We start from the raw sequence: 21,727 nt of genomic DNA on the forward strand, positions 1-21,727 counted from the left end.
ATGTAAATTGTTTTAAACCTAATTGAATACGCAGTGATTTCAATAAATCGGAACATTGCACTCATAATACTGGGTTACTGGGTTGTTTTAACCCAAATGTTGGGTTAAAAATGCAATTAAAAAAATTATAGTTGAAAGTGAAGGTTAAAATTTGAAATGACATTTTTAACCCAACATTTGGGTTTGGGTTCAAAACAACCCAGCATGGTTTAGAGTGTAGATTAAAACATTGGATTTGATTTTGTTGGCAATGTAGAAGAGATCAGGTTTTTACAAATTGGGATTTTACGCACTACATAAATCAGAAAATACTGTCAACGGCCAGAAGAAATTATTATAGGAATAAAATCTTATATACAGTAAATCAGGCAATTTATATATGGACATATATGCCTTTATGGACATTTCTACATACACAAATATACAATGTAAAATTAACACTTGAATATGTTTTCTTTCCAGCAGTCTGAAAGAAAACAAGTTATGGAAGCAAAATAGCTCAAAATGTAAAAGTTGACCATGCAGTGTCTGAAAATAATCTGTTGTTGCCAGCAAACTGGATGCGGATGGTTCTCAACTGGCTTTGATTTACATTGGACATCAATTGGTGACTCCAACAAAGGTTAATAACAACAACATGACATCATGACTTTTGCGTAAACATACACGCCACTTTCGAGCCAAGTGGCGTGTTATCTCTACGCATTTTGAGCTATCCACGTGTATCCGTGTGTTTGCGTGTATGTCTACGCCATTAACGTCTGTACACGACGTCATAAATGCCATTAACCCCAGTGACGGTTAGGTTTAGGGACGGGGTTGAGGTAAGTCATATATTTGTATAACGTTAAGTCAACGGCGTTCATAAACACGCTGGAAAGCGATTATGCGTCTTGATGGCACGCCAAAAATGGAAATACGAATTGGCGTGTCATACACACGCTACTTCATGAGATCAGTCTGTTAATAAAAAAAAACGTCTCTCAAATCACACACTGAAATGTATTACCATGAACTGCACAGACCAAACAATATGCACAATTGTTAACTTTGCATATGAATTAGATGCTGGGTTGTTTCAACCCAAATTTGGGTCAAATATGGACAAACCCAAATGTTGGGTTAAAAATGTACAGTTGAAAGTTGAATTTGAAATTACATTTTTAACCCAACATTTGGCTTTGTCCATATTTGACCCAAATTTGGCTTAAAACAACCCAGCATTGTTTAGAGTGTAACGTTAGCCATCTGACATCATCAGCAAAATCTTCAGTCGATCTTATTTAAAATTTGCATGGTTTTTTCCACTGTTGTCAAGACCAAAACCTTGGGAACCACAGCACCAACACCTCATAGAGACATTATGGTAACTGTGCATGAAATGACTCTAGATGACCCTAAATCAAATACTCTTTGAGGTCCTGAAGAGAGCAAAGGTGGCTGCTGCTAAATGTATAGGGAAACCCTTAACCCTTTCCCAGCCCACCGAGTTGTTTACGCAATAAGGGGGTCAGCGAGTTTGCAGAGGTATCCGAGGTTGAGTCGTTCTCAAATGTCATCCATAAATCACTGTCCAAGTGCCGTAAACACACTGTAAATTGACAGCAAAATGGTGCTATTGGATCAGATTAGTCCCTTAGATATGCGCTGGTGTGATAACAAGAATGAATGACGCTAGCAGGGACATTTTTTACTGTAAATCACATGCATTTCAACACATTGATGCCAAGAGGAATGCACAACCTTATTCTGTATTCTTCTTATTTTCCGAGGTCATCAACCGGCACGAGAAACACATGTGCCTGACAAATCTGGGAGCTTATTCCAGGAGCACAGTAACGGTTCAGCAATCAGATGAGATCCTCTAATTATTTGCTGGAGTTCATCATAGAGGTTTAAGTGATTGCATCATCTTGTTCATTTGAGAAAGTGAACCAAACTATTCGAAGGTGTCCACATATGCAATCTTTGATTATGTTTTGAACGAAATCCCTATTATGCGGTCAAAGATAAAAGAGACATTCACTCATTTGTCAAGATTCGACGTGTTTATGAGCATGTGTGCAGGCTTGTCACTGAACTCAATGACCCCTATCAGCAGGGGTCATGCGAGCTTGAGTCATCAGTTTGGGTTCACTTCATGTGTTTTCTGCCTGTCTTATGTATGTAGGGTCAACGAGTTTATGAGGCACACACATGGGTTCATAGAATCAAACATGTTACATTTCACATAAATGATTAATTAGTTGTGTGAGTTAAGTTTTAACTCATTCTGTACTATAAAGAAGAGGTGCAAGGCAAGCAAACGGATGAAAAACAAAATCTATTATGAATTCCACATCAATTAACCACATATTAATAACCCAGAACACCTTAGAAACCGTCTAGCAATGCACTGGCAGCATCACATCATGACGGCGAGTTCTGCATGGCCAAACACATGTATTTTTATGGTTTTATTTTGTTTTCCATTTCTTTTGATCTACTCTTTCTGAAGCAAATCAAACCCGTGTTGAGCAATGAAAAATCCCCAAGTATGAAAGAGCTTAACCAAAATGTACCAAAGAAAGAGTCTTGTATAAACCACAATATTTCACAGCCTAGTACTGCCAAATAACCAAAAACAAGTTGAGGGGTTTAAGTCCTTGCCTGGCTGTGGTTCTTTCAATAGCTCTAATACCTTGTTTTTGCCAAAAAACGAAACGACCACCCAAGTGTTCTGGAACAACCCGAGGATCGGGTCAAATTGCATTCATTTAGTCCTTTTAGCCCAATAAAGTTAACAAAAGGGGACGTTTTATTGTGTATATTACTTTACAAAACATGTCATTGTTGTATTGTTGTTATATATGTTTTCGGTTAAAGGAGTAGTTCACTTTTGAAAAAACTTTTGCTGATAATTTACTCGCCCCCATGTCATCCAAGATGTCCATGTCTTTCTTTCTTCAGTCCAAAAGAAATTAAGGTTTTTGATGAAAACATTCCAGGATTTTTCTCCATATAATGGACTTCAATGGGAACCAAACAGTTCAAGGTCCAAATGAGAGTTTCAGTGCAGCTTCAAAGGGCTTTAAACGACCCCTTTTGCGCCGACGTCACAGTTACGTCACTGCGCTAGCTGGAGGCAAAACAAAGTGAAAACTGGAGGCGGCCAACACAAACCAGCACAGATATTATTAAATGTCATCTTATTGTGTTGTTTGGTGCAAGTATGAATGAAAAATGAATATGCTGTATCTGGATTTTTTATTTCTAGAAAATATTCACATGATCAAAATCGCACCGTAATGACACTATTTACATTGTCGTGGTCTCGGCGGCAGCGCAAGTCTTGAACAGGACCATTTAGGCACCTAAAGATTTATATGCCATCAGTTTCTCTTTACGATCTGTTTCTCTATAAGGTAGGTGTAGAAGTCAGGCCACTCACCCGGGGTAACGTAACGTTATAATCCTGTCAGATCGTCCATGCATTGAGTGAGCGTGTAGGCGGCTACGGGTCGGCCAATCTGGTTCTGTCCGTTAAAAATAACTTTTGGAAATAACAATCGCGGTCCTGGACACTGAGTGACCTTACACATTAAGATAATATCGGATTTTCTCCAGTCATTGTTAAAAAAAAAACAAGCTAACAATCCTTGCTAACTAGCGTTAGTGAAGCGGCCAGAGGGATCTTTCTGCCTCCACCTAAGCTCCGCCCACATAAAAACGTCACTATAGAAACTGGTTTTTATATCGGCTGAGGAAAAAGCTACATCGCATCCTTCGCCAGTAGGACTGCGATGTGTACAAACGTAGGTGTGATGATGAATATCACTAACTTTAGGACCATCTTAGCTCAACACCTAGGAATTGGTCGACTACGTCCAACGTTATCGACAGAAAGGAAATAATACTTATTATAGATGTTATAGATAATATAACATCTATCATAAAATGTTATAGAGATAATACTCACTAAAATGTGTGCTGCAGATTTCCCTCCCAGATGATGTCACTTCCTGGAGGATGAGGTCATCAGGGAGCAGAAACCGAGCGAAAAAGAACGAAAAGTGAGAATGGTGAAATGAAATGATAATCGATTGAAACTCTATTCTTAAGAAAACTTGACCTCTGCTCAAAGCACAGTAGTGAAACGTATCATTTATTATTTTTTTATTATAATTATTTCAATTAATTATTGAATTCAATATACTATTAGATATATGATATGTATATGATAAATCCACCAATACTTGTGCATTTTGAGATCATTGGTCAATAGACATGGCTCTTCCAAACACAATGGTGATGAATCTGTTCTGTGTGTGTTTTGTGGACTTGATCTTGTTAAATGCTACGGCGGCACAGCAAGCACTGCGGAGGGTTCAAGGTTATTTAAACAAGATCTATGTGCTATCAGTCAACATGTTTGCTGTACCGCATATCTGTACTTTTGTAAAACTATACTAAACTATCATGAGCGTGGGATTAGCAGTGGGCTTCAGTGTTTTTGCATCATGTACTGTACACTGGGTACTGGGCAACACGCTTCCCCCGGCTAAAACACAAGAACGGGTCATTTGATACACACATTAACAACATGGTCCGGCTGCACGACACTTACACGAATCCACAAGGCTAAACAAACTTCTCAGCCAGATTCGCTCCAGTTTACAAGCTGTGTCCCAGTGGAAGATACTACAGTAGCTATATTCACTGCTGTATTATTCGATAATTGCAGTCGGCATGACATCACATTCATTGAATATTTGTACATTCTTTGGATACCTCCTCTTTTACACAAATGCTACTTTTAATGTAAAATATTGATGGAATCTATGGACATGATTCCATATACAGATCAACTAGAACCATTATAAAACAGTTATTTTATTTAAATTTATGTCCCTATGATTTTAAATTAATCTATTCCTTTTTAATTGTATAACTTTAGTGATTAAAAACATTAAATTGTATAATTTAACAATTATTTAATTATTATTTAAGTTAATTATATATATATATATATATATATATATATATATATATATATATTATTTACTATATATAATTAACTTAAATAATAATTAAATAATTGCTAAATTATACAATATATATATAGGCCCTATTGCATTAATAATGCAAATTCTTGCTTTTATTTCAATGTGTGTGCTCTTTTAGCCTAATTTAGATTTTTCTTGAAGTGGAGTTTAGTTAATTTTATTTTCTTTATTTAGAGAACTTTGAATCTCTACATAAAACGTGCTATCTTTGTCCTGATTAAAACGCTGTAATTCAACTGGTGATACTTTTAGGTTCCTCTGGGATTATTACGCATGCTGTCTTCATTACGTCATATCCATTGAATACTTAATATTTGTGCTTTATGAATATGCCTCTCACAACTTCTTAATAAAATCTTGATATGGACACATCCGTGTAATTTATCAACTGTTCTGATTTCAATACTGTAAACCCGCAATAAATGAACTTATCTCAATGCAAGAACCTTTACTTTTTCTTCTGTTTTTGCGGTGTTATCAATCAAGTGCTGGCTGCACGTATGCATGACGATTGACGATGATGAAATGTGAGATGTCATCAATGAAATTCCGCGTCGTAAATCTTCCAAGGCACCATCGCAAATAGTGTCCAAACAACCTCGATTGGCGATCGCCTTTGGCCAGGAGCGCACAGGAGCTGCTGAGTAAATATTTGCGGTCTCCGTGTTGACTCAGAGAGAGGAGTTGAGGCCAGCTCAAAGCGAACCGCCTCACCTCCGCTATGTTTATTTATAAAGCGCGTATGAGGGCACTTCCTCGGTCATGCGATAGGCTACTCACCAACGTAGATCCATAAATGAATGGTGGGCTCGACTTCCACACACGATTCGTGATTGGTCGCCGCGTCCGACCGAGATAAACACAGCCGCGAGTTTAGACCTATATATATAGTGGCATCTAAGAGAAACTCCACTAACACTTTTACGCACGTCGTTTTACGCACGCTTAAAGATGAGAGTGCACATCCAGAAATGTCCTCAGATTCTGGAGCTACTGAAGAAGAAGTCGTCTGTGGGGCTTCAGCAATGTAAGCCCACATCCTCCGTGTGCGTGCTGGACTCGAAGGATGCTGGCGGGAGCGCGCCATGCGCGCACAGTCTCGACATTCCTGGACCAACAAACTGGCCGCTGATCGGCAGCCTCATCGAGGTGCTCTGGAAAGGAGGCTTAAAGAGACAACACGAGACGCTGGTATGAACCTCTGATTCACAGCCTATTATGCATTCAAAAAATAGTTTTATTTTCATTTATGTCCTTATATAGGCTATTTTAACGATTTAAAAAAAAAACTTTAAAAAAAACTTTAAAACTTTTTTTTTTTTAACTTTTTTGTGTGTCAAATTTAAAATGCAAAAATAAAAACTTATTTTTTTTATCTAAAAAACAAAAAATTATGCCTATTGAAAATAATTTGGGAAAAAATGTTTATAAAATATACTATTAAAAAATTATTGCAATAATTATAATATGATTACATTTAAATTTGTGTGGGCTTTTCATTTATATTTTTCTTATTTATATGCACACTATAAATGAACTTAAACTTAATTAGTAATATTTTTGTGACGTTTAGTGAAACTTTTTAATTTATCTATTATGCGTGTATCTGTACATTTCCTCTGTTTTAAGTTTTTTTATTTTTTTATTTCCCATGTTCTTTTTGACCTCAGATCCATTACCATAAGAAGTTTGGGAAGATCTTCCGGATGAAGCTGGGCTCGTTCGAGTCGGTTCACATTGGGACTCCGAGTTTATTGGAGGCTCTTTACAGGAAGGAGAGCAGCCATCCTCAGAGACTGGAGATCAAACCATGGAAAGCCTACAGAGACATGCGGGACGAGGCTTATGGGCTGCTCATACTGTAAATATTCTGCTTGTCCTACTAGATTGAATTGGTTATTTCATGACAGTTGTGGTATTTTAATATTCATGCATTTACAGGGAGGGGAAGGACTGGCAGAGGGTGCGCAGCGCTTTCCAGCAGAAACTCATGAAACCGACCGAAGTCATGAAACTGGATGGGAAAATCAATGAAGTGAGTTGTGCTTGATAAACATCAGCTCACGCACGGTGTCATTCACGTCTATGCACCTACATGACTGCTTGTTGTCTTTAAGGTTTCAGCTGATTTGATAAAGAGGATCGGAAGAGCTAATGTCAATGGAAAGATCAATGATTTGAGTTTTGAACTGAACAAGTGGTCCTTTGAAAGTGAGTTTTCATGCAGCACTTCCCACATATATATTCACTCTCAGAAAGAAAGGTACAAAAGCTGTAACTGGGGCTGTACCTTTTCAAAAGGTACACTTCTGTACCTTAATGGTACATATTAGCACTTAAAATGTAAATATTAACACCTAGAATGTATATATTATTAGCACCTAAAATTTACATATTTGGACCTAAATGTACATATTAGGACCTAAAATGGACATATTAACACCTAAAATGTTCATATTAACACCTAAAATGTAAATATCAGCACCTAAAATTTACATATTAGGACTTAAATGTACATATTAGGACCTAAAATGTACATATTAACACCTAAAATGGACATATTAACACCTAAAATGTACATATGAACACCTAAAATTTACATATTAGCACCTAAAATTTACATATTAGGACCTAAATATACATATTAGGACCTAAAATTGACATATTAACACCTAAAATGTACATATTAGCACCTAAAATTTACATATTAGGACCTAAATATACATATTAGGACCTAAAATGGACATATTAACACCTAAAATATACATATTAGCACCGAACATGTACATATTTGCACCTAAAATGGACATATTAGCACCTAAAATGAACATATTAGCACCTAAAATGGACATATTAGCACCTAATATGGACAAAAGTTTAACTTTAGAAAAGGTACAGCCCCATTGACCGCTTTCAGACTTTTTTTCCGAGAGTGTCCTGCATTAATGAAATGCATTTAATGTCTCTCTCTCTTTTGCTCTTGTAGCCATTTGCTATGTCCTTTATGACACACGTTTTGGGCTCTTGCAAGACAGTGTCAGCGAAGAGGCCATGAATTTCATCACGTCGATAAAAACGGTAAATTGACCCGTATCTTTGACCCAATCCATATTTCATAGTTTAAACTATTGATGACGCTGACGAAAGTTAAGCTATTTGCGGCATTTTGAGGCATTAGAAATGCAAATTTGCAAAGCTACAGTTAAAAAACCAGATGGTTTTCTCACTTTCAGATGATGAGCACATTTGGAACAATGATGGTGACGCCCGTGGAGCTTCACAGGATCCTGAATACGAAAACATGGAGAAAACACACAGCGGCATGGGACCGTATTTTTAGCACAGGTACTAAAGAGTTCCCCGAATCAAATGACGTGTGACCCATAAAGTGTTCAAAGCACATTTCCAGTCAGGTGACACATGGACTGGCGGCTTTCTGCCTCAACCTCTTAAAAGAAGTCGAGCGTGCACAGCAGGAGAGAGAGAGAGAGAGAGTAGTAAACGCGGTGACCTAAGTGCACGACAACCCAGACAAATATTTGTATACCAGCAGGGAGGGAGAAAGAGGCGGTGGGAATGTTGACGATGCGAGACTGAATTACTCTCAGTTTGTTGTGTTGCTGTTGCATTAGCGGCTCGGTCTGACAGACACCTGTCACACTATCACACACACTTCATCTGTCCTGCAGCTAAACAACAGCAGCTCACGCTGTCCGACACATGACCATTAGACAAAAGTTAGTCATTTACATGTCTGCATTTGGTAGAAAGTATACAATTCAGATTACAAATACATAATAAAAATTTAATTATTAGCTTAATCAAATGAAACATGATTCAAAGTGCTTTGCATAATACAGAAAAACAGAACTGAACAATTGTAAATTACTGTTATAAGTTAATTCAAAATTAGTTTATTTAAAATTGACCAATATCAAGATAGATAGATAGATAGATAGATAGATAGATAGATAGATAGATAGATAGATAGATAGATAGATAGATAGATAGATAGATAGATATTATAACAACGAAAGTCTATTTAAAAATGGATGATATGCGTGTATGTTTTTTATAGTATGTCAGTAAGATTAATTCAGCAAATATGCACTCAAACTGTTTTCAACATTCATTTTTCTTCAACTAAATGCAGCTTTGGTGAACATAACTTTCAATAAAGGACACTGTTAAATAAAATCAGGCATTAACTGTAAAAATTATTGAGCATGAAATACCATTTAAAGAAGTAGTTCACTTTAAAAAAAAAAGCTTTTGTTGATAATTTCCTCACCCCCATGTCATCCAAGATGTCCATGTCTTTCTTTCTTCAGTCGAAAAGAAATTAAGGTTTTTGATGAAAACATTCCAGGATTTTCTCCATATAATGGACTTCAATGGGGTCCAAACGGTTCAAGGTCCAAAAGAGAGTTTCAGTGCAGCTTCAAAGGGCTTTAAACGACACCAGACGATGAATAAGGGTCTTATCAAGTGAACTTATTCGTGACTCTCCTGTTCGAACTCGTTTATCAAAATGAACGAATCTTTTTTCGTGTCATTTGGTTCATTCAACTAACGAAATGAACGAATGGACTAATTTTGATGAATGAGTTCAAACAGGAGAGTCACGAGAGAACAGAGCAAGGCGAGCATTAGTGTTTATAAAACTTAAACTTTGTTATTTCGCTTGATAAGACCCTTATTCATCGTCTGGTGTCGTTTAAAGCCCTTTGAAGCTGCACTGAAACTCTCATTTGGACCTTGAACCGTTTGGACCCCATTGAAGTCCATTATATGGAGAAAATCCTGGAATGTTTTCATCAAAAACCTTAATTTCTTTTCCACCGAAGAAAGAAAGACATGGACATCTTGGATGACATGGGGGCGAGTAAATTATCAGCAAAAGTTTATTTAAAAGTGACCTACTCCTTTAAGATTAAGAGTGCACACACTTTTATTAAAAATCATCCCTCAGTTACTCAATTACTCAAGCAATTCTTATCATCTTAACAGCTAAACTTTACATCGACAAGAACCTGAAGAGTCACTCAGACGGAAAAGCGGACAATTTCCTCAGCGATATCTTCCACCATAACCACCTCACCAAGAAGGAGCTGTACGCCGCCACAACAGAACTGCAGGTCGGAGGAGTGGAGACGGTACGCAAGCACAACACACACCGACTTTCACAACCCCAGACAAACAAGCCTGTTATCCAGTCACACGCGAGCCGAGCGAGCAAAAAAAACCTGTTGATTTAACTCGTCTTTGTTCTGCTCTTATCCAGGCTTAGTTCACTTAAGCACATAAGTCAGAAGAATGAAGGAGGAATACTGTACAGTGTGTCCTGACTGACCGAGCAAATCCTTCTTGTTTCCCTGCAGACGGCTAATAGCATGTTGTGGGTTATTTTCAACCTCTCCCGAAACCCCTGCGCCCAAGCAAAACTCCTGAAGGAGATCCTAGACGTGGTGCCTGCTGGGAAGACGCCTCGTGCCGAACACATCAAGAACATGCCCTACCTCAAAGCCTGCCTGAAGGAGTCCATGAGGTGAGCATGAGCGCCGTCACGTTTCACCCCCAAATATACTCCAAAATGATGCTCTTAAAACAGATTTTACGTATGCAAAGTCTTTCTTTTGATTTAATTACTTAATACTGGTTGATAAATAAAGGTCTTTTTATCTAAAAATGCATGCACTCTAGCTAGTTTTTTTGGCTTCCCAAATAATGAGAACCCTCTTTTCCACTATAAAGAACCTTTGGTGGAATAGATAGCAGAGAATGTCTAATTGAAGAGAATTGGCACTGGCTGGTTACTTCCGGGTTCTGGACTGGCTGCAGTAACACGTCTCTGTCCATGCGGGGGCGCTCGCGGTCAAGTGCAGAATGAATGGGAGTCAATTGGGTTTCACCCCCAGAAATCCACTTTTCTCAGGATGTAATTTTTTGTCAAGTAATTTGAAAGTTGCATTCAAAAGGGAGGGCTAAGAAAATACACTCAGCTGAAAATTGCATTTTTAAGTTCACTTATCTGTTCTAAAAATCCATTCAAAAATGTGATGACGTCACACAATAGCAGAATGCTAGCGTTTTCCGGCCAACAACGGCCTAACCTGTAAGAAATCAAAAGGACATAAATACTCGTTCATTCGACTTTTGGCCTATAATCTATATTGAACTTGCGGAATCAACAATAAAATCTATGTTGACTTAACGAATAGCAGGTGAAAGAGACAAATTTAGCCGTTTACCTCCATAGACTCCCATTCATTCTGCTCTCGCCCGCGATCACCCCCAGTGGAATTATAATGGAACTGCAACCAAGATGATACACAATGGGGCTAATAGGAAGTGCCAAGGCTCTCCGTTAGACGGGCTCTGGTAGAAAGGACCCATGGATGTTAAAGGTTAAATGTCAGTAAAGGACCTTTCATATTGCGTGTGGAATCTTTTCGTTTCACAAAAGGTTCTGGAAAATTATTTGGGGAAACCAAAATAGCTCTTATGCCTGGTTTAGATTACACGATTTTAGCCCGATTTTGGCACGATCCGTTTGACGTAGGGTGTCATGGGGATTCGTTAACGATAACGGGCGTCGGGACGCAAGATTCGATCGTAGGCTATCATCTCGTATAGTGCGTCATAGTGGGCGACAACCAACGTCGCGTCTGCGATGCTTCACGACAAACAGACTAGCATGTTTAATTTTTTTAACGGTCGTCCACGACGGTTCCGTCACATGTATGAGGTTGACCAATAGGAGCACAAGCTTTTCCGTACACAACTTTCAAAAATGGCGAAACGAAAAAGTTCACTATTTCACGGAATTATTCGCTGAAAAGTTCTTTGGGGAACTCAAAGTGGTTCTTTCACTGTTAAATGGTAAATGGACTGCATTTATATAGCGCCTTCATAGACCTAATGGCCACCAAAGCGCTTTACATATTGGCTCACATTCACCCATTCATACGCGCATTCACACACCGACGGCGGTGTCAGCCATGCAAGGCGCCAGCCAGCTCGTCGGGAGCAGCTGGGGTTAGGTGTCTTGCTCATGGACACCTCGACACTTGGCCAGGTGGAACCGAGGATTGAACCACCAACCTTTCGGTTCGTAGACAACCCACATGAACCACTGAGCCACTGCCGCCACTGTTAAAAATAACGGTTCTTTATTGGCATTGATGGATTCAATGAAGAGCCTTTAACAGTCTGTTCTTTAACAACCTTTAACAAATGTTCTTTACACAAGAAAATGGTTCTTTAACTTTTAAAATGGTTTCCTGAAAGATTCTTTGGGAGCCAAAATGGTTCCTACAAACTTACTTTATTGGCGTTATGATTCCATGAAGAACCTGTAAAGTCCATGGAACCATTCAAACCATTTATACAAAATTATTTTTTTAGATTTTTAAAATGTTCTTCACACTAAGAAAAACTGAAAGGTGTTTCGAGGAACCAAAAATGGCTCTTCTATTGTATCCCTGAAAAAACAGTTTTGGAACAGTTATTTTCAGTTATTTGGAACAGTGTTAAATCTTTCTATTGCACAAAAAAATTGTTTAATGGTTCTTTAGATTATTAAAATGCTTCATTTAAGAACTGTTCACTGAAAGGTTCTTTTGGGAACCCAATTATATTTCTTACACCTTTAAAAATAAAGATTATTTATTGGCATTGATGAAGAGTCTTAAACATTCATGGCAACATTACATTGCACAAAAGTTTCTTTAGATTATTAAAATGTTTTTTAACTTTTAAAAACGATTAACTGAAAGGTTCTTTGGGGAACCAAAGGCATTGTTGTAAAAAACCCATTTCAAAACCTTTATTTTTAAAATGTAGCCAATAGCCATCCATCCCAGCACTGTTCTGATGAATGAATGGAATCAGGTTCATATGAGGTCATGACCAGGTCCAGTCAGGTGACATATTAATAGTCCCCACTGGAATTTCGAAAGCACATGGAAGTCATGTTTACACTTTCATGTTCCAGTCATGCGTTACTGTAAGACATGTCCCTGGACATTAAAGAAGGATAATGCTGAAGCATGTGCCGTGAATGTTGATGGTGTGTATTTGTGGGATTATCTAGCCTTGACTTGTATTAGCGCCATAAAGTGCCTCATACCATTCAGCTTACAGTCTCGCGCATGCAAAAGATGGAAATTCTCTGGAATTCTCGACAGCAAGAGGTTCATTGTTTTTTGTTTTTTGTTGTTTCCCGCAGAGTTTCACCCTCTGTGCCGTTCACCAGCCGTACCTTAGACAAAGACACCGTGCTGGGCGATTATACTCTGCCTAAAGGAGTGAGTATTGGTTATTAGCAGTCCTGCTAACTACGTCCCCCTGTATGAACTCTGAACCTATGAGCGGCCTTGATGTTACTGTCTAACTGGAAGCTTCTAATACAATATCATAACTGAAATAAGAGTTCATAAGCAGCTGATTTGAAAAGGTCTATACTCTAATAATCACTTTCAGCTTATCAATCTAAAAATGCTGGGTTGTTTTAACCCAACTTTGGGTCAAATAATGTATGGACAAACCCAAACATTCCAGCGTTTCCCCTACCATTGTTTTAGGGGGCGGCCCTTACGAAATCCAGTCATAAAAAAGGGAATTTACATCAAATCGCGATGTAGACTAGTGTGTGTAAATATTAAATCACAAAGACTATTTAAATACGAAACCTGCTTGCATTGTACCGCGTGAATGAATCAACAGCCGACGCGCAGTTTCATTTATCACTCACACACACACACACACACACACACACACACACTTTTAGCACATGTGATGTTGCGGTGTTTTTTTTACCTATATGAAGATAGAAATGCATGAACTTCCTCTTCAGGCTCTAGATCCACTCTGAAAGTCACTTTGTGGTCATTTAACCGCTTGATTTGAGAAACTATCATCATGACATAAACACACAGAAACTCTAAAAGTCCTCGCGGCAACCCGTCAAAATAAAAGTTCGGTTTAACTTGACAGAAATATATTATTGTTGTAGGCTTCAGTACAATTTAGATATGTCCTAATGTAACAATACACTAACACTAATCCAAATAAATTATGATTTTTTTTTTTAAGCAAAACTGAATTTAAGGAATAATCCATGTTTTAATTTTAACAGTAAAGCTCACTGTGCAGCATGTTATTTTACAAAAAGTTTATGATAAATGATAAAATTGGTGTTTTATGGCTTCACCAGCAAAAACACAACACATAATTAGTGTGATTTTTTTTAATATATATATACATTTTTTTTTTCTTAAATGTTCATAATACATGATTTCAATTAATTAGACATGCTTTTTGATTGCTAAAACATTACATGGCCACTCCGCAACACTTAAAAAAAAAAATCCTAGGGGAAACAGCATTGGGTTAAAAATATAATTAAAAAATTTAACCCAATGGCTGGGTTTGTCCATATTTGACCCAAAGTTGGGTTTAAACAACCCAGCGATTTATTTTTAGAGAGATGATTCGAATAGAGTTTGATGATAATCCTTCATATCAGTTGTACACCTGACTTCATTACTTCAACATAATATCTACATCATTTTATGCAATGCACATTCACAGGATGTAATTGGTGCATTATATTTATTTAACCCTATTTCTTTATGTTCTCAGACCGTCATGATGATCAACACTCAGGCTATCAGTTCAAGCGAGGAGTATTTTGACAACGGCAAGCAGTTCAGACCAGAACGCTGGCTTGAAGACAAAGGCTCCATCAACCCGTTCGCCCATGTTCCCTTCGGGATCGGAAAGAGGATGTGCATCGGCCGGCGTCTCGCTGAGCTGCAGATCCAACTGAGTCTTTGCTGGGTACGTTTGAGGTGTAGCTGGACATTAAACGGTTAACAATACTGACAGGTCGAATGTATTTTCTTCAACCAGTCCTAATGTTTCTTATGCTCTTTATTACAGATACTACGTGACTATGAGATTGTGGCCACAGACTATAAGCCGGTGGACTCGCTGCATTCAGGAACACTGGTTCCCAGTCGAGAGCTCCCAGTGGCTTTTGTCCCCCGATGAGGTACAGAAACCAGCAGTTTCATTCAAGACCATAATTGATGCTCATGTGTGCACTGTGAGAATCTCCTCTTGTATCTTAAAACCTGTTTTTTATCTTTGCAGATATGTTGTACCAGTATTAACCTGAACAAAAGACACATTACGAGACCTTTATATTGCTGCTAACCTATACAGAATGTATCAGTCTCACACTTCAAATATACCTCAAACTATTAGCATACCTACTTACAGTAGTAAATATGATTATTCTATTTATTTACTTTATGGAAATGACTGGCTAAATTAAATATTTAAGGTTCTCATAATTGCTGCTACCTACTATATATATTACTACAGTAAATGTTAAAATTATTATGTAGAGGTGGTAAATTTTCTATGCAATATTGTTTTGTACTGAAATCGTTCCATGTATAGTTTTGTGTAAAATTATTTTTATTTTTTTTAATACACAAACTGTGTAGAAATGTACACATATTTCATATAAAACATAAATGTAACATTGTATTTATATACTCAATAAAATATACTCATAATGTGTGTCTGGATGTGTTGTGACTGTTGTAGAGAAAATCACTAAAAAAATTCAAATCTAGAAATTTACTGGATATTGTTCACTGCAAAACACTTTTGTTTATAATACAAAGTGTGAATGTCTTGCAACGGTCTGATATGAATTGAATTCATTGTGTGTGACACATTAAAAATACTTTGCACTTGCTTATAAAAGACTATCACGGTATTACTATGTTTTTCTAGACATGCATCATAATTTGAAGCACCATATCTGAATGTAGTAATCTGATACCATCATTGATCAGATCTAAAAAAGCGGTTATATCAGGTCTTTAATTATTAATTCTCTATTGGAGGCTGAAGTTGATTTAATAAAGGGGGAAATACATTCATTTTAAATGAATAATATAATCTTTCCAAAAAGACCTTTCATTATTTTTACCAACGGATGATTGTGGGATATGCCGAAGAGGATACATCAGTCCTGTATACTGAGCATATACAGAATGTACAAACAATAAACAGTAATATATATATATATATATATATATATATATATATATATATATATATATATATATACACACTATATATATATATATATATATATATATATATACACACAATACAGTATGCATGTCTCAGAAAAAAAGGTCCAAAAGCTGTCACTGGGGCTGTCCCTTTTCAAAAGGTACGCTTTTGTACCTAAAGTGTGCATATTAGTACCTTAATGGTACATATTAGCACCTAAAATGTACATATTAGCAAATAAATGTCCATATTAGCACCTAAATGTCCATATTAGCAGCTAAAATGTACATATTAGCACCTAAAATGTACATATTAGAACCTAAATGTACATATTAACACCTAAATGTATATATTAGCACCTAAAATGTACATATTATATATACTGTATATGAAAATAATATATGGCATATAGAGCCCGACCGATAAAGGATTTTGAAGGCCGATACCGATACAAATATTTTTGGGTTTTAAAATCCGATATTCCGATATATCGGCCGATATTTTTTTTTATTAAATATTGTTGGCTTTCACACACGTGTAAAAGAAAAGCTAACTTTTCTGCACAAGATACGTTTGATACTTTTTCTCTATGTCTAAATGTTCACTCCTCGCAAGTCTAACTTACATTTTACAATGCAGGGACTGTAACTAGAGCTATGCTAGTTATAAATACAGTAATCATTACTTTATTTATAGGCAGAAAAAGTTCAGTGTGGTTTCCAAGCTCATTAATGTTAACGTTAGCAGTCTTCCACTGATGATAGTGGCATTAGCTAGCTTTGTGGTTAGCTAGTCTATGATGAGCCATAACTTAGCAATAGATAACATCATACTGCAAATTGTAAAACATACATTTTCAATATAACAGGCCAAGGAGAGATGATTAATGCGTGTTTCGTCCGTTTTTATTTTATTTTTTAAATATTCATTTATCAGCCATTATAACTGCCGATACCGATATTTTGGAAAATGCCTAATATCGGCCGGCCGATATATCGCTCTGGCTCTAATGACATAGGAAAGTGATAAAATAAATAAATGTACAGTATATTCACAAACATGAAAATTTTTTATTTTCCTTTATTATATTTTATTACATTAAGCATTTTTAGTATAATATAATATATTCCATAGAATAATATAGAAAATAAATATAATATTATTTTAATATAAATATGATTTTTTTTCTGATATGTCAAGCTTTTCTTTTGTATGAAAGGTAAACTATACAAAAATGTAATATTAATACACTTAGAAAAATATTTTATTGCTATTATTATTTTCTATCAGCACTATTGTTTTTGTTGTTTTTCCCGTCAGCGCTCTGTTGGCCGTTCTCCAGCGCGAGTGAGTATGGAGCTGTTCTCAGGGGGCTTATGGGGTGGATGGGGGTGTTTGGGTTAACTGGCCGCTCTGAGCCCGTCAGCTGACACTGGACTAACACAGATAGAATGTCATCATGATCTGGCATTTCACAAGCTATGAACTTGATGTTTTGACAGAAAGGCACACAAAAACACTGCCAAGTGATATAACATGCAACTACTGTAACTTTAACCCCAGTTTCTCAACGTCCCTTTGCTTTGGCCCGAGGCCAGTGCCGTTCACCTCGTGTTGTGTGGGCTCAGGGCAAAAACAAACTCACTACGCCAATAGAGCAATGCAATAAAGTCAAATGTTGATTGCCGCCTGTGTTGATAGTAGTATTCAAGTAGAGCCGTGAATAAATCATCCAAAATGAATGCTTATCTTTACTCTTGCTTAACCAATACTGTAATTGTAATGGAATGGCATTCCTGTGATTAAATATAATCTTGTCTTATACTGTAGTTTTCCTGAATTATATCATCTCATAGTAGAGCCGCTGACATAATTCCTGCTTCATCGAGGCCAAACTCAGCATTGCGACTAAGAACCAAATTTCACATGATTGAAGTTTTGGATAAAGGCTTTTATCAAACAACATGGAAAAAACATACTCTCAATGCAAACCAAGTTACTCATGGGGTCATTGACCTGCTGGAAGCCCTTTATCCCGAGTTAAGAAACGGGCAACAGTCCATACAGAACTAGAAGTTTCTACAGAAACAAGACACTGAATTCTGTCAGGTTGTTCACTAATATTACAGCAAACAAAAACATCCAGTGATAAAATAGGGATGCAAAAATATAAATTAATCAAAATTGGCCGTTTTAAAAGATTCCATTTCAAATGAACATTATATTCATCAAAGATTCCTCATAAAGTCACAGTTTCCACAAAAAAAAATGAAATATATTATATTACAATGCATATTAAAATGATTTCTGAAGGATTTCTGAAGGAGTAATAAATTAAATTTGACTATATATTCATATAGAAAACACTTGCAAAAATATTTCACAATATATTACTGTTTTTATTTTATCAAATAAATGTAGCCTTGGTGAAACAGAACTGACTTCTTCCAAAAACATTTTAAAGAAACTAACCAACGATATCATCAGGACAACACAATTGTTCACACATATGAATGAAACTGCTTTAACCTGTAGAAACCCCACACACACACACACACACACAAACCAACCTATATCAGCTTTCTCCTTATCATTTATGAGGCTTTACTGTACAACAGCAATTTGGACGTTTTCTAATCTTTAAAAGGTCATTCACTTCAAGACAGCTTTACTCGAGGTATAAACATGGAGTATAATCGCAGTTACGAGATCACCATTGTCAAAAGATGTCATGCTTATACTTGAATTCATCTGTAAGCTTTGTTTCCCGAGGAATACCTGTAATACTTTCTGGGATACTACTTTCTAAACCATGTCGAGACTGAAAATCTGACGAGACAGACCTATACTCCGAGGAACAAAATATTAAAGAGTAAAAGGAAAATAACTAATATTGTATTAAAACTGAGAGTTGCATTATATTTCACAAAATGACAAGTAAAAGCACATGTGCCAAATGATCTCACACACTAGTTTGGATATAAAATATCTGATCCACCCACCTGAGAACATTTATTCAACACTCTCAGAAGAAAAAGGTACAAAAGCTCTCACAGGAGCAGTAGCTTTTCAAAAGGTATAATTTTGTTCCTTTTATGAACTAATACACACATTTAAGGTACCAATATGGTACAAAAGTGTAGTTTTTGAAAAGGTACCGCCACAGTGACAGTTTTTGTACCTTTTTTCTGAGCGTGAATAGAGCAAAGTGAACATTATAAAGTTGATGCCTCCATCTAGTGTCTGTTTAGAAGTAGTGCAACGATGGAGATTTTTTAAAAATCCACTTTATGAACATAAATTGTTTTTTGTAGCATTACTTTACCTTAAAGGCGTGGTAAAGTATGATTTCACTTTTATAACTTTAGTTAGTGTTGCTGTTTGAGCATAAACAACAATATCAAATTTACAACGCTCAAAGATCAAAACAAAGGAAGATATTTGCTTTTAAAGAAAAGGACTACAACAGACGGCTGGTAGGAACTACACGAGCTTCCTCCCGGGTTAGTGACATCACCAACCCTAAAATTTACACAAACACGCCGTTGAGAAGAGGAAAAGTGGTTGTGTAAGAGTACATTTGTGAGTCAGCTCAAACTTTAGCATCCATCTTTTCACATACATACAATAGAAAGTCACTCTGTGTGCATCTCACAACAGTTCATTCGAGCGATTCAGAGCACATGAAACCTGGTTATATAAAAGCAGAGCCGGCTTCAGACCGCGTTTAGCAGGGGGGATTAAACACAAAACAAATATAAAAAAAACACCCACAACGTACACAGATATTATTCTACAATTTCCATTTTCAAGCAAATATAGGCTTAAAACAACTGTTTCTCCACGGCGGGAGTGACATTTCAGGACAATGGGCAGCGAAAAAAATAGGCCAACTAAACTAAACTATTAGTCTCATCGCAACATAACGTGACAACACAACATAGCCTAGTGAACTTTTACAGTACATGCCAGTTAGATAAATACACTAACAACCGGCCAGCATGAAAGTTTAAATTTAACTTACAGCTAGAAGAGCTGATTGGAACTTGGAACAGCGTCGTCCTTCCATGCACCACAACACATTTTTGATCGTGGAGTATTTTCGCAGATCAGGGTAGAAGCACCAAATAATACCAAAGCCGGGCTGTCGTTGTCTTGCTGTATGGCGTCAGCAGAATCGTTAATCGATGTGTAAAGAGAAACTGCATGTGGTAGATGTCCATTTTGGAGAGTTTTCATCTGTTTGCTTTGTTTTGAATGCAGCCAGGAATCTCGCGCAGTCGCAAAATCATTTCATTCATGTATTAACCCTCAGGTGCTCTTCGTTTCGGAGTCACACTTGTTATCTTCCCGGTCAAAAGTGACCGGACACCTAAAAGTGAAACTTTCTCCATCCCAGTAAAACCAATGCAATTTATTTTTGTTCTATAATATTTTTTCTTTTTAATTTAGTATTTTGAGACAATTTAATTGAATTTATTAATATTTATGCAATATTTATTGTTTATTTTTGCCATGGAAAAATGTATATATTTTTCTATATATATATTATTTTTTTCAAAAAAATATTAATGCAGTATTTTAGTTTAATATAGAGTCTAGGCCTTCAGAAAAAAAATATTTTTTGGAGAAAATTAGCACCATCTGGTAACAGTATAGAGAAAAAGCATAGAATCATGGTGTAACCACTAGATGGCATGTACATCTCTCTATGGAGAGGCATGTGAATTTCCCAGCTGTTTATGAACACATTTTTTTTTTTTTTGGATTTGTGGATTTGTATATATAGTTGAAACAATCTCAAAAACTATTTCTTATTTAAAAAAAATGACAAAAAACAAATATTCACAATTTTTTTTTCTTTCTTTTTTTACAATTTCCCATTCATTTCCTATGGGGTCATTTTTGACCAAAGACCACAAGTGTGACAATTTTTTTTAAGACCACTTAGCATGCTCAGATCATGACCTCATATTTTTTTATGTGTTCACATACATAATGCCATAAAGGTCACCAAGTTTCGTAACATTGCGATGAAGCTGTGATTTTTAAAAATTCAAAACATACTTTTTGTAATCAAAATTTATTGGTGTGTATGTGTATAAAAGTGTGTTTGTATGTGTGTGTGTGTTGGTGGGTGTGTCTGTTTTGCACTCCAGATGTTGTAGAGTGTCACCCCTTTCCTGCGGTGTACTTTTTTTTTTTAGAATTGTGGCCAATTTGTAAATTGTACATACAAAAATTCAGAGAATTTTTTTTTGTCAATTTCCCATTCATTTCCTATGGATCGGTCATTTTTGACAGAAGAGCAAAAGTGTGACTCATTTTTTTACGACCACTTAAATTGCTGGAATCATGACCTCAATTTTTTTTTGTGTGTTCACATACCCAATGCCATAAAAGTCACCAAGTTTCGTAATTTTCCGATGAAGCTGTGATTTTTAACATTTCAAAACATAATTTTTTTCGGTCAGAAATGACCGAAGAGCACCTGAGGGTTAACTTGCGTGATTGGCTATGTGATCCTCATGCCACACTGTGGTTTTTATGTTGGCTTTGTTGTATTTTCAGCAAATGAGCCG

General features: G+C 36.5%; 1 protein-coding gene across 1 annotated transcript; it reads left to right on the forward strand.

The window, feature by feature from the left end:
- Positions 1–5,858: 5,858 nt before the first annotated feature.
- On the forward strand, positions 5,859–15,632 carry cyp24a1 (cytochrome P450 family 24 subfamily A member 1). Its single transcript, XM_039692419.2, has 12 exons — positions 5,859–6,236; positions 6,716–6,906; positions 6,987–7,080; positions 7,163–7,256; positions 8,032–8,123; positions 8,279–8,390; positions 10,056–10,201; positions 10,427–10,593; positions 13,276–13,354; positions 14,691–14,888; positions 14,991–15,102; positions 15,204–15,632. Exons 1-11 carry the CDS (start codon positions 5,997–5,999, stop codon positions 15,099–15,101), a joined length of 1,524 nt encoding a protein of 507 aa, XP_039548353.2. The 5' UTR covers positions 5,859–5,996; the 3' UTR covers position 15,102; positions 15,204–15,632.
- The last annotated feature ends 6,095 nt before the right edge of the window (positions 15,633–21,727 follow it).

The sequence above is a fragment of the Pimephales promelas genome, chromosome 8, assembly GCF_988280905.1.
Source record: "Pimephales promelas chromosome 8, fPimPro1.hap1.1, whole genome shotgun sequence".
Classification (NCBI taxonomy): Eukaryota; Metazoa; Chordata; class Actinopteri; order Cypriniformes; family Leuciscidae; genus Pimephales; species Pimephales promelas.